Source organism: Panthera onca, chromosome X (genome assembly GCF_046562875.1).
Source record: "Panthera onca isolate mPanOnc1 chromosome X, mPanOnc1 haplotype 2, whole genome shotgun sequence".
In the NCBI taxonomy this organism is placed as follows: Eukaryota; Metazoa; Chordata; class Mammalia; order Carnivora; family Felidae; genus Panthera; species Panthera onca.
In genome coordinates this window covers 117,729,365-117,744,055 of record NC_138357.1, presented here as the reverse complement: position 1 = coordinate 117,744,055, position 14,691 = coordinate 117,729,365, and the positions used below count along the sequence as shown (strand labels likewise).

At 41.3% G+C, this 14,691-nt stretch overlaps 1 protein-coding gene and 1 long non-coding RNA gene across 4 annotated transcripts in view; one reads left to right on the top strand and one right to left on the bottom strand.

Annotated features, from left to right (window-relative positions):
* Positions 1-7,241, bottom strand: part of ACE2 (angiotensin converting enzyme 2) — a 70,253-nt gene extending 63,012 nt beyond the window's left edge. For 2 of the 3 annotated variants that reach the window (XM_081793639.1, XM_081793640.1), the window contains exons 1-2: positions 7,059-7,238; positions 5,891-6,179 (exon numbers count right to left, since the gene is read on the bottom strand). In XM_081793639.1, the coding sequence (XP_081649765.1) occupies positions 5,891-6,076 (186 nt within the window). In that variant the 5' untranslated portion in view covers positions 6,077-6,179; positions 7,059-7,238. Of the gene's footprint in view, positions 1-5,890; positions 6,180-7,058 lie in introns of all 3 variants that reach the window. The other variant, XM_081793641.1, reaches the window with a different exon arrangement.
* Positions 3-5,995, top strand: LOC145714298 (uncharacterized). The gene is made up of 2 exons (XR_014136835.1): positions 3-4,773; positions 5,826-5,995. It is a non-coding gene; the product is annotated as an uncharacterized LOC145714298 (long non-coding RNA).
* Positions 7,242-14,691: the final 7,450 nt, after the last annotated feature.

Sequence of the window (14,691 nt, the reverse complement as noted above, 5' to 3'; positions counted from 1 at the left end):
AATGACAAAAAAATAAAGTTGAAGTCAGAATGGCACCGCTTGAACAGATAAAACAGGAGATACTGTCCAAAAAAACATCTGGTGGAACATCTAATATTTCCTGAGTAGTTTAGTTCTCTACTTTGCTGAAGGTCAAAGCTTAGGTTATGAGTTAGCAGGCCATTCTTGGTCACTCTCTCTTTCTGGCCCAGTGCCTAGTTTTCCCCAGGGTCCTGTCCCCAGAACTGGAAGTGCATTCTCACAGATAATTCACATCGTGGGGCCCTGGAATTTATGGCCTTAGCACTGTGACGTGGGTGAGCTGATCAAGGATTCGAGGATGAATGCTCTAAGGGGAGAGCCCAGTAAAGCTCAGAACAAACTTAATGGGAATACAGCCCCTCATGACACTGGGAACCGCAAGAAATGAGAATCAGTTTGCAGTAAGCCCCACAGTGCCATGACTTACCAGAGATTCTGATCTTAAATTATGTTCCCCCAAGAAGGTAGCCCAGAACATGGCCCTTTGGTAGCCATGGCGATTTTCTAACAGTCAAAGAAACCAACGAGCAGGTGATGATGCCAGGACTCACTTGGCCCCCATCTTGAACATCAGTATAGGCAAGTGGACTTCTCCAGACTCTTCTAGCACAGTCTTTTCTCAATGTACAAATTCATTTCCATCTATCACAGACTGAAATAAGCAATTACTTTGTACATTGTACTTCTCCAGACTGTATAAAAGAGGTAGCCTATGAGACAAGTAAGAACTCCATTCTTGGAGTCAGACACCTGTGGCTAGCCGTGCAACTTGAGGCAAATTACTTACCTTCTCTGAGCCAGTCACCTTATCTGTAAAACGTGAGTAATAATAGGACTTACCTCAAAGGGTTGTTGTAACGATGAGAAGAATTGACAAATAACAAAAAGTTTATCACAGTATCTGGTACATCCTAAACATTCAAAAAAGTTAGCTATTTTATAATTTATAGAAAAAAACTCTTTGCCCTTAAGTTGCTTACAGTGTTATCAGACAGATAAGGTATGCAGCGTGAATGTTTCATTAATGAAATATAAGAGCATATGATAAAGTATAAGCTTTGAGTGGGCCAAGCAGTTTCTGCTATAGGACAAGAAAGACTCATGCAGGCAACTAGATTTGGCCAAGCTCTCATGGAGAAGACCTTAAAGTAGGTAGGAGTTGGATGGATGTAGAGTACTTTGCAGAATAATTCACCTCATTTGATCTTCTTAATCTCATGAGATAGAAAATCATTTTGTCTCCGTTATTCATATGTGCATAAAGGGGCTGAGAGATATAAATAGTGAATATAGCAATCAACTGACAGCATCTGGGTCCTGGATCCTGTGGTAGAGAAACGCTAAGATGGCTCCCATGATCCCTCTGTCTGGGTGGTACACACTTGAGTGATCGCCTCCACCTTGAGTGTGAGCAGAACCCATGATTCACATCTAACCAGCAGCATATACCAAAGGTGACAGGATGTACATATTTATGTTATATAAGATTATAATTTTCATCTTGCTAAAACTCTGTCTCCCTTGCTGACTCTGATGCAGCGAGATGCCATGTTGTGAGCCACCCTGTGGAAAGGGCCACACGTCGAGGAATGGAGGAGGGGCTCTGGGTGATATCATGCAAGAAACTAAGGTCCTCAGTCCAGCAGCACACAAGGATCTGAATGCTTACCACTAACCACATTAGCTTCGAAGTGGATTCATCCCCAGTCAGGCCTCAGATGAGACCATAGTGCTAGCCAGGACCTCGATTACAACTTCATAAGGCTCAGAAATGGAAGATGCAACTAGAAAATGCCTGGATTCCTGACCCACAGAAGCTGTGGGATAATAAATGCGTAGTGTTTTAAATTGCTAAACTTATGGTAATTTTTAACACAATAGATAATTAGTAACAATCCCAACGCGGGACTTCAGGCATGATTGGGTTTTCCAGGCAAGGAATTTTACTTTTATTCTTTGAATACTAGGGAATCACTCAGGGGCTCCAAGCAGGCTTGTGACGTGATGGAAATGGTGTGTGGACAGAAAACAACGGCTCAGACAAGAAAGAGATGAGTAGAATAGTGGCAGTAAAAACGGGAAATGATTTCTCTCTTTATTGAGTACACACAACCCCTCAGGAACCACTTCCCAATTAATCTTCACAAACAATCTTTTGAGGTAGTTGTGATTATCTCTACTTCACAAATGAGGAAACTGAGGCACAGAGCTGGGAAGTAGCTTTCCCTAGGACACGCAGCTAGTAATTAAAAGAACCAGAGTGTTAACCCAGATGTTTACCTCCAAAGCTAACGCTCTTAACCAGTGACCATTGATTGTATTCAACACATTCTAGTCTTGTCTGTAACACGCATGAGTGGGAAGGAGTGGACTATGGAAAGAAGAGTTTGGTCTCTGGTACAGACTCATCTACGCAACCCACCAGTTACCTTGAAACCTCTACCCTTCTTCACCCAATCCAGGATGATTTACTGTCAAGCAAAATTTCTGGTAAAACTTTGATACCAAATTATAGGAATAATATTATTCTCAATTTCTTCTGGAAACAACTCACGATCCCCAAAAGGGCTCGGTCTCAGAACATTTTTTAAATTATACTGATATAGGAACTTTGAAGATATCTGTTCTACTTATCACTACCATACTGTAAGTGTCATACTTTAAATCGCAAGACAAAAAAATGCATGATGTTGCCTTGAATTTTGCCCACTAAGGACATACTGTTCCTTCCCAAGCTAGTCTTTTTTTCCAGAGCTCTAGGGACCTAAACTAGATTTTTGTTAATTTCTTGGCTCAATATTCCTGTACCATGCTAGTAGTGGAAATCCCATTTCCACACCTATTAAATAACCCACAGGTGAAACCTGAGTCTGATCAAGTCTCTAGATCAGGACTCTGCCCACCATCTATTTTTGTAAATAAAGTTTTATTGGAACATAGTCACGCTCATTTTTGTGTCATCTATGGTTGCTTTTGCACTACAATGGCAGAGTTGAACAGAGGCCATGGGGCCCACAAAGCCTGAAATATTTACTATCTGGCCTTTTTCAGAAAAAGTGTTCTGACCTCTGCCCTAGATCTAGACATTTACAGGAAATATAGGGGACAAAAGAGCATGTTAAGCAACATTTACGGGGCATGATCGGCAAATCCAGAATAGTGGGAATTTCTATAGAACCAGAAATTTAATTCTTCAGCAAATAAATTGTTAAAAAAGTGAGGGAGGAATTCTATAGACTAAAAGAGAACTAAAGAACATCCTTCAAAATGATTGGAAGGAGAGGACCCGGTTAGATCTTGATTCACACAAAAGAGCTGAAATTTTTAAAAAAATGAGATGGTAGGGTGCATTTGAATACTCATAGATATTTGACAAAACTGAGGAGTTCTCATCAAGTGGTTGGTAGTGTTATTGAGGTTCTTTTAAAAATTCTTACTTTGAGAGCTACAAGGTGAAATATTTATGCATCCAACCAGATCATGTTTTGGATTTCTTTCAAAATAATCCAATAAATGAGGGGTTGGGTAGAAAAATAAAACAAGATTGGCCAAAGTGTTAATAATTTGTAAAATCAGGTGATGGGTACGAGGAGATTCAATAGACCAGTCTCTCTTCTTTTATACATGTTTGAACATTTTTATGATGAAAAGTAAAGAAAAATCATACCATGGAATACTATTTGGCAACAGAAAGGAAGGAAGGAACGCTACGTGCCACAACATGCGAAGTGAAAGCAGCCAGACACGAGAGACAACATTTCCTATGAGTCCATTGATATGAAATGTTCAAAGGAGGCAAATCTTTAGAGACAGAAAGTAGATTAGTGGTTGCCTGGGGCTGGGGGCTGGGAGGAAGGGCGATGACTAACGGACATGTGGTTTCTTGCTGGAGAGACGAAAATGATCTGCAGTTAGATGCTGGCGAAAGTTGTATAGTTCTGTAAATATACTAAAAAGCATCGAATCGTATACTTTCAATTGGTGGATTTTATGGTGCATAAATTGTATTTCAATAAAGCTGTCGTTAAAAGCTCTCTAGAGTAAAAGGAAAGGACAAAACCCGTACCTTATTCCCTAGGTCCTATCACTAAGTCTGAAACACCCACAAAACTGCTCTAAACCGAAGGAGTTAGCCAAAATATATTCACTGCTCTTTTAGCCAGTTACCCGGCACACGCGCAGAAGCAGAAGCCATTCCTCACCACCAGACTGCCCTCCCTGCATGTAGCTGGTGGCCACCTGCTTCCTCTCTGCATTTTAATATTTTCACTTTCCTTTAAAAGGTCCATGCTTTCTGCGGTTTGGCCACACTTGGTGATTTATGCCCTCTCCTCTCTGGCCTTTGCTCTAATCAACAGCTGCAATTCAAAAGTAATAACACTCAGTGATCCAGACATGATTTCGACAAACATCGCTACATCTCATTCTGGAACATGGCTTCTCAGCAAAGGGCACTCAGCAGGACTGTTACATGTCTCTTCGGCAAGTACAACTCCCGCACTCGTAGCAACGATATCGTGTCGTTCTCCCAAGCTCACGGGTATCGAGCCCTATTCTGGTGGTTTGGGGTATGAACTAAGGCTTCACAACGACCCTACAAGGCAGATATGAGTGGGACGTTCTTTTTCACAGGTGAGATAATGAAGGCGCAGAGAGGTTAATTCAGCAGCTTAAGCTCACCCAGCTGGAAAGTGGTGGAGCCAGGATCTGAACCTCGCCAGTCCGGATCCGGAGCTCTTAGGCACGATGCTGGTAAGTAACACCTTCACCAGCACCTACGGGCCCATTCAGCGGAGCATGAAAATAAACGAACAGTACACTATAGTCACCTCCAACAGAGATCAAATAAAAAGTGAGGCCAGAGCAACAATAAAGAGATGAAGAGAGGTAAGACCAAAATATGAGCCAAGAAACAGATGATCTCCTATGACCACATCAGGCTGTCAAAATCTCCAGGATTTCTTTGAGCTTTAGAAAAATGAAAAAGCTTCTCTTTGGGAATTTCAAATGAGGCAGTAGGTCTCGGGTTTCATCTGTCCCATGAATGGCAGTAATTTAAACATGCGACCTACTAACCATTTGAAAAAAAAAATAAGCTTCTGAACTACATTTTTGAAGGAATGTATCGCTATACGAGTGTCAGAAAATCTTTTATTTTTTAAGTGTCACAAAATCTTTTCTCAAATAATGTCGCTCGACTTCTAGGAAAGACGTGTAAGGATACTGCTTTGGGACCTGTGAGAGAAGAAATTCCTGAGTCCTTGCACTTGTCAAAGCATCTTGCTTTCTCAGAGCATTCTGAGATTTGTCAGAATTGGTTTAGTTATGGTTTTTCTGGGAGGGCTCTGGATGGATTCTGTGACCTTTGGAAGTCCCTCAGAGCTCCACGACAATGAAGGAAGGAATTCCCAATTCCAGCCTCTGGACCCATGGTTAGTTTAATTACTAGCTAGCTTTTTCACTAAGCCTCCACTTGCATTTTGCAGTTAATCTATCATTTTAGAGAGTCTTTAGATATTCCTGTTGACACTGTAGGCTTGGGAAAATTATTAACTCAATAACTTATGGCATTTCCATGAAATGCTTTGAAACCCTGATTATGATGAGAATTATGGTAGCAGCTTCATAAAGCATGTTCACTGGTTTCCAAGAATCTGGACCGAGACCAGTGAATTATTTTGTAACCGTTTTCAAATGAGCCCCAAGGTCATTTAAGTTTAGGCATCTGGGACTCCAGAATCCAAAAGATCGAGGCAAACATCCAACTTCACAACTCAGAGCATTTCTTTGATTTCCCTTTTCAGTTGCATGGGCAGTAATCTAATCTTTAAGAAGCAGCAAACACCCCTATGTAGCCATGAGAACTCACCATTTTTTGGACATTCTCGTCTGTGATATTGGTGTTATAATTCCAGGAAGCAAGTGAACTTTGATAAGACAGCTCTTCGGCTTCATGGTTAAACTTCTCCAAAAATGTCTTGGCCAGTTCTTCAGTGGTGGATTGAGCAGCAGTTAAAGCAGCAAAGCTGAGAAGGAGCCAGAAAGAGCCTGACATCTTTCCCTATGCACCAAGATCCCATCCACTGAACAACTTTCCCTAGAGTAAAACCTCTTCATGAGTTTTTCTTGCTCATCAGCCTTTGAACTTGGGTTGGGCACTGAGCAGGGAAGATGAAAAAAAAAAAAAAAAAAAAGAAAAGAAGAAGAAGAAGAAGAAGAAGAAACAGTAAACAGTCTGCTGAACCAATATAAAGTTCATCCTGGAGAGGACAGATATGTAAACAGATTTTAGAATGATTTTTTAAAGTAAATCAAATAAACAAATGTTATTCATTAATCCTAGAGAATCATAGCCCTCCTAGTATTTTATGGCCAGATCAGAACTTGAACATTTGGTTAATATGTTCCTAAAAAGCTGTTAAAGATACACTGAAGGTGTTATAATTTTACAGGGACAAAAGAAGGCTAGAATTAGGGATCACGGGGGGTAATGTTGGTACTTATATGTTTTCCAGACAATTCCATTAAAAGTCAGTTATCTCTCCTTTCTTTTCATGTCAAGCTCTATTCACAGAAAGTCTCTACTAGGGTAACATTTTCCCTTCCTAAATAAACTACTTTGCCCTTGTCTTTTTGGAATTCTTTTTTTTTTTCTGATTTTAATTTTAATTTCCATGGCCATTTTTAAAAGTACGAGACTAGGGGCATCTGGGTGGCTCAGTTGGTTGAGCACCCAACTTTGGCCCAGGTCATGATCTCCCAACTCGTGAGTTCGAGCCCCACATCGGGCTCGCTGCTGTCAGCACAGAGCCGGCTTTGGATCTGCTGTCTCCCCCTCTCTCTGCCCCTTCCTCGCTCACACGCACTCTCTCTCAAAGATAAATAACCCTTTAAAAAATAAAAATAAAAGTATAAGACTACCCTCCACTCCGCAGGTTAACATTCCTGATCCGGCTCACTTTCTATCTCTCAGATGACCATGTTAACCACCTATTGTATGGCTGACTTCACTGTCTGCCTCCTCCCCTTTCACTTACCTGTTCTAAAGTCAGTCAAGGACCCAGGGAAATAAAAATGACTCTGCATGGTATGAAATTCAAAGAGTGTCCATGTCCGTGGTCATCCAAAACCATGGGATCATGGCAACAGAGAATCCAGAGGGACTCCAGTGGTTATCCTGTAGAATCTCCAGAGCTGGATCAATGTCCTCATTCCCAGAGAGCGGGTATGTCAGAGATAAAGAGAGGAGCCACTGTAAATGGCAGGGCTCCTGGGCCGGCTCGACTGTGATTATGAAACCTTCACGCAGGGAAAATATTTCTTCACCCAGAAAAACAAGTCTTCCAGGTCCAGGTGACCTGGCAGTAACCAAGCCTTTAAAAAAAGTTTTCACTACTTTCCCTTATTCCAAAGTTGTACGTATTATTATAGGACAGGGAAAAATAATTATAAGTAACTGCTCAAAGTGCTTTGCATTATAATAGTTCATTGAAGCGTTACAACAAATCTAGAGGTGAATAATTTTTATCGATGTTGCACAGATTATGAAACTGAGGCTCAGAGAACTTAAATAAATTACCACACCTCATTCAGCCAGGAATGCCATTTGATTCTAGAGTACAGACCCCTTTCCACTTTCCGTGAAGATGACAGATTTCGTTTTGCCACATCAAAAAGAGGTGGATTCAAGGCGCCTGGGTGGCTCAGTCAGTTAAGTGTCTGAATCTTGATTTCGGCTCAGGTCACGATCTGAAGAATTTATGAGATCAAGCCCCATGCGGGCTTGCCCCCAAGCAGAGCCTGCTTGAGATTCTCTCTCTCTCTCTCTCTCTCTCTCTCTCTCTCTCTCTCTCTGTCCTTCCCCACTCTCTCTCTTTCGAAATTAATAAAGAAACATTAAAAAAAAGAGGTAGATTCTTCCTATCCTTAATGTAAATCAAAACACGTGATCCTTCTAAGAAATAAGTTAGTTGACAAATTTAAGCAATTATGATAAATGTTAAATGAAAGTAGGGGAGAAATCAGTGAAGTTTCATCACGGCACTTCCCACATTCGAGGAAGCTGAGATCCACTCACTTCACACAGGCATTAGGAGAAAAACCAGTTCCGAGAAAGGGGAGCAGCACGTGAGGCTTTGAACAAAGAGTTGGAATGTTACTTTAATAAAAGCTGAAACAAAACTCCACTCAGGTCACTTCCTGAATGAAGCTGTTAGCTTTAGAAAAAAAAAAGGAAGCCGTCCAACTTCAATTCACTGAGGCAGAAAATAAGATTAACGTGATCGAACTGAAATGGAGAAAGCAGGATATGGAATCTGAGAGCTAAAAATAGACGGACAAGGAGACTGAGATCACACCGAGGCAAGAACACCCTGGAAGCCAAGAAACTTTGAAAAGTCCGAAATAGAAGGCTTGCCACAATAATTCTGTAGAACTAGCTCGTCATGGCCAGCTGCAGGCAGAGACTGCATTCTGAGAATTTGTGCTCCCCTCCAATGAGATGCTGCTGCTGTTCTGCCGACTACCCAGCAGTGTTCTCCCCAAACCCACGCTGAGAATGGAAGGACTCCACTAAAGACCCAGGGGATGGGACCCAGAAAGGCAATGGGCCCAAAGGAATGGATTGCCTTTGAGACAGAACAGAGAACCAGAAAAAATTAAGAAAACTGGACATGTAGGAAACCTGTTCTACTTTTCAAAAGGGTTGGAGTGTGAATTTCCTAAGTGGTAGAGGGAAGAGTTTGATCTTGGCACCTGACAAAACTATAAAATGTGACTTTTAGGCTACGGTTTCCTCTTGGAAAATATATAGATCTCTGGTCCTAAATACATTATCTAGGGATTCATGAGGAACAAGTCACATGCTAACTGCCTCATTTCCTTTCTGCTAAAACAATATAATAGTAAAAGAAAATACAAACATACAATGTATCTTCTATTGCAATAAGGGATTTAACAAAATGTAAGGTTATACAACTAGATTTTAATGTCCCCCCAAACAATCACGTGACTCTGGTTGAGCAGTCCTTGATTAATGACGGTTCATGTCCAAAACGATAAGAATCTTGATTCAACAATTAGTTACTGGATATATACTAATGAATAAGACAGGAAAAGTTCCTGTGGATATCATATGATGTGCGGTAGAGCGAAGAAACAAATAGCTGATGATAAATGCTATGACTTTACAACAAGCAGGAAAGGAGGGTGGTGAGCCCAATCCCTTGGGGTGGGGATGAGAGGGTGATCTCTGAGCAAAGACCTGAAGGAACGGATGAAAGCCACGTGGATATTCGGGAAAGACTGTCCCAAGGGGAGGGGCAGCAGGTGCAAAGGGTGTAGGTGGGTCTCAAGAACATCGGAGACCTTTGTGTCTGGAGCCCAATGCATACAGGAAAGTGGCAGGAGGTGAAGATGGAGAGGAAGCCCAGGGCCCCACCAGGAGGGCTGGACACATGATTGTAGAACTTTGGCTTTTATTCTGAGTAACGTGGGAAGACATTGGAGGGCTTCAGGCAGAGAAGCGATTCACTCTCACTATTGAGTAGAGAAGAGACACCAAAGGGGTAAGGTTGGAAGCAGGGAGACCAGCCAGGGGACTACCGCAGCAGCCCAGACAACCTGGTTGAATAAAAACCTAATAGGAGCTGTAAATCCAATTTGACTGCCCAAGAAAAGGAAAATTCATCTTAGACTATTTAAGACTTTGTGAATAGAAGTATTAGATGCAAAATAATTTAGAGAATCAAGCTCATTGCAGAGGAACACAAGTTTAGAGAGTCACAGGAGAGGATCGGGAGAAAAACAAACAAAAGAGTAGATGGTCTAAAATAATATAATTTGAAGCACAGTTCAGACACAGAGGAGAAGACAGGTAGCATAATGGATTCACTTTGCCACTTGTTAGCTGTGTGACTTTAAACAGGCCATAGTCTCCCCACACCTCGTTTCCTTATTTCAAAGCCAATGATAATATTATATGCATCTCATAGGAAATCGTAAGTATTGTATGAGTTAATACATGAGAACACAGAAAAGAATTCTGGGAACCTAGTAATAAAAGCCACCCCAAATGAGAGGGGTTGTGTGATAATTCGGTCACTTTGAGAAGTAAGGGAAATGGGAGAATTGTCCATAGTCCAAGTTTTATCTATAGGAAACCCATCATATTCTAAGAATGAGTAGGCCCACATAAGCAAAATGAAAATGTACTGCGTTGATTATACCAGTTGTGCATTTTTAAACCGTTGAAGATAGAATTTGTTTCTAACATATATTCCATCCTCGTTAGGATGTTGCCTTAAGCATTATTTTATGTGTCTTTTTTTTTTTTCCCAGATGACTCAGTGTCATCACCTTGAATATTGTTTACTGACTAGGCTATAACGTGACAATGTCTTTAGGGCTTTACATTAATGGCTCCGAACAGCTTTATTGCTATTAACTGTGCTGTCTCTGCAGGTTCTGAATTAGCTGTCACTTCTTGAAGAATCTACTTCTAGTAGCCCTGCCCACTACAAATCTCCTCCCTGTTTCTGATCTGCTGTCTGCTAAAAGCTAAATGGAAACCAGATAACCGTGGAATTCAATCAGAAAGCCCTTTCTTCATAGGCTCAGACCTGAGGGCGTGTCTTCACCCTGCTGGAGCAAAGTGCATAGACTTTGAGATCCATATTTCCCTTACTGCTCTACCTTTTATACACTTCCAACTGAGTCACAAATGGTGAGGTTGCCAAATAGCTATGGCAGAAGCTTCTTCCGGTTCCCCAAGCTGAGAGGAAAATTTGGTTAATTTCAGAGGAGGAAAAAAAAGATGTTTTGTGCAATTTCTTGTCTTAAAATTGATAGAGTAATGCTTCCAACAGAAATAAGGAAGGATATCAGGAACATAAAGCATAGGGACATTTAAAACTCCACATGGCCAAAAATGACTTGCATTTAGCCCAAATGGTTTCGACCACATACTTATCGAAGTGGACTTATAAGTACTGTACAGAAAATAAATAACAAGTTGACTTTTGAGCCCAAAGGAAAAGCTAAAGCTTTTTCCTGTTTACATTTCTAGTTGCATAGCAGTCCCTTTTCCTACAGATAGAGCAAAGATAATCTCCATGAACAAAATTGACAAATATTTTCAACAGACAGAGTTCAAATTTGTGAGGACAAGCTGTGGATTCCAGGAGGGTTGTACTAATTATTACGGGTCTGAATTTATAATTGTATGGTGCCTGTCCTGTCACCCAAATTTATTTCTACACCCAGACTGAACAGAACAGCAGGCAGTACTAGAGCTAGGGTTTACTGGTGTAAACTTACATCTAGGGCCTTAGGCTCCAAACGTGAGCCTTAACCTCAGCGAGATGGGAATCCACGGGAGAGTTTGAACAGAGGTCACATGATCTCACCTTCATTTGAGAAGCAGCAGCCCTGGCTGCCATGTGGAGAAGAGAATGCACAGGGGTGAAATACAGACAGAGAGAAACCACTGAGAAGGTTATTGCAATAATCCAGGTGAGATATGATGGTGGGTTGGTGGCAGTAACAGAGTTCATGAGAAGGCAGCTGGAATTTGAATACATTTTGAAAGTAAAGCGAACAGGATTTGCTGACGAATTGGGTGTAGGCTGTTAAAGAAAGATAGTCAAGGATCACTCCAGGGTTTGGGGATTGTACAACTGGGAGAAGAAGGGTGACATCAACTGACATGGGGAAGGTTGCGGGTAAAACAGTTTGGAAGGAAGCCTGGGAGTCCAGTCAAGTTTGTGATATCTAATAGAAATTCAAGTGAAGATGTTGAGAAGACTACTATATATGCAAGTCTTCAGTTTGACAGAGAGGTCAGGGATGAAGATATAAACTTGAACGTTATCCTCTAGAGATGGTTAGTCAAATGTGTCTTTTCAGTTAAGACCAAAAGAAAAGATTTTACTTCAGAAACCCAGTGTGCTGGAAAGCATTACTTATTTCAGGTCTCAGGAGGGAAAAAGGATGGATAAATAAGGGGAAAAGTTACTTGAAACAACCCCTCCCCCAACCCCAAAGGAACCATCTGTGGACTGAACAAAGAAATGATAAAAGGGAATTTCAGGAACTTGGCCAGGGCATCACATTTTCTCACTGGTTCCTAGCAAAGGAGACACATCTCAGGAGCACAGGGTGGTTGAGTTGAAGTAAGGTGCAGGTTCAGAGAAGGCAGCTGACACGAGAGAGGGTCGAAGTTAAGTGGTTTAGACCCAGGCCAGGTCAAGGCTGAACGATGCGCATTCAAACCATAGAAGACTCCTTCTGGAGTTAGCTCCTGCCTCTCAGCTAGAGTCTGAGGGTGACTGAGGACTTTTACACTCTGGCTAATACTTCCTAATTGGCTCTAAATATCTTAGAATAGACCTACATCCCTTTTGGGCTCAACCTCAGTCTCCAGATTGAGTATAAAAGTCACGTTTTCTAATCCAGCTAGAAACGTCCAATAGTTGTTGTCTTCTTGAGGCCTAGCAGACTCATCTTGGAGACAATGTTCCCTTCCCTCCTCATCTTCTAAGGGATTTGTCCGATCTGGGCCATTAGTAGAGCTCCTTACCAACTCCATCCCCAGGGGACTAGGATAATTGGCTTAGGCTAGTCAACATTTGCATCTGATTTGTGTTGGAGAATGGTAGACATCCAACTAAACTTGGCTCTGCCTTACGGAAGTAGGAGGGAATGTCTTTCACATAGGTAATATACATAGTGCTTCATCCATCCACTGCAGAAGGGGCTATTTCTGGGGACATTTTCCATAGATATTTCATTCCAACCACGAATTTGGGTTCTTATGAATTTCAGGCACACAAGACAGAGCTTGCAAAATCTTCCTGAATGATGTCTTGGTCTGGAAGGAGTTTCCACCTCAGTATCAATATCACATTTCTCCCCTACCCACTGACTATACATGAGATAATTATATATGATATGATATGATATGATATATATGTGATATGACTATATATGATATAACCAGATAAGAGTGGATAAGAGGAGAAAGTCCTGATGGGAGAGCAAAGATATCTATCCAAACCACTACCCCAACTTTTCCAGGGGTATAGACCCCCCCCACAACAGTGTTAACTATTTCTTCAATAAAAGAGATGAATGAGAGAATGAAAATCACGTAGAGCATATAATTTCTGTCTCATACACTCTGCATTGTTGAGAAATTTTACTCAGATGACACAGATAAAAGATGATGTGAATAAACTCTAATTTGTAAGATTATAAAACTTTTCATGATCTCAGAGAAACAGGAGGTCAGAGTGGGCCCAAGGAGGCATCAGGTATGCTTTCCGAAGGAGATAATACTCTGAATCATAGGTAATCATTGATACTAATAATAGTAACAATACTAATATCTAAACTTTGCTGAGTGCTTATTATGTGCCACTCAGAGTTTAATTGCTTTACATGTGCTCCCTCATTTAATCCTCACAACAACCCTATGAGGTAAGTAATTGCAGCATTCTCATTTCCTAGATGAGGAAACTGAGGCATGGAATTAAGATCACAAAGCTCAAAAGCAATGGGAACTGGGATTCGAACCTCAGCAGTCTGGTTTCAAGATCAAACTCTGTGATCAGAAAGGGCTTTTGAAAGAGTTCTTATCACAGGCTTGGAAAAGAGGGACAGTCAAGGTATGAAGAAGCATAAAAGGTCCGGCTGGACTGCTCAAAAAAACGGCCCCAGGATGATATCAGACTTGCATTAGTTACAAACATTTCTCCCTGCACTCTTATACAGCATTGATCTTCATGACTTTCACTAAGAGGAGACCATGGGTGCTCAGGCTATCTTGGCAAAAAGCTGGGTTTTTCTCAGTAGGATGAGTATATTCGGGGATAGAGAATAATTAGAGACAATAGATTCACAGATGACAACTTCAGATGGCACGGCAGTAATTTTGTTCTTTTCAAAGTGAATCTTTATCGGTGATATAAAGCAGTGGGTCTCAAACAGAGTGATTTTTGCCTCCTAGGAGACAACTGGCAATGTCTGGAGATATTTTTGATTGTCACCACTTGGGGAGGGTGGGTAGAGGTCAGGGATGCTGCTAAACATTGCACAGTGCACAAGACATCTCCTCACAAACAAGAATTATTTGGCCCCAGATGTTAAGCGCCAAGGTCAAGGGACCCTGATCTAGATAATGCCATGAACGTCATTCTCTCAAGAACTAACGTGTGTACATGGTTGCACCTCCCCACATCTCAATCAGGGCCAAGCAGAATAGTAAGTAGCGATGAAAGCACAAAGTATCTAATCCTGTTTAGATGTATATATACGTGCATATATGCACTGGTCTCCATAGCAAATAGGAGAAAGCAAGAATAATTAAGATAGAAAGTATCAGTCCAAATACTTAGCTCTGATTTGAACATCACAGGGGCGAGAACTAACACGTAAGGTATTTACTGTGTGTGCAGGGCACCAATGTCTATCACATTGCTGAGTGTTTGCCACCACCTTTGTGGAAGTTGTTACTTTTCAAATCCTCAGCAAGATTAGTAACTAGCTCCATGTCACCCCATAAGAGAACGGGGGGTTTAACCTGTCAGTGTGTTTTTTATTTTGATCCCTGACTCTTCCCATGGATGTGGTAAAAGCTCAAAAGAACTAGTAAGACTGTTGAAGAAAATAATT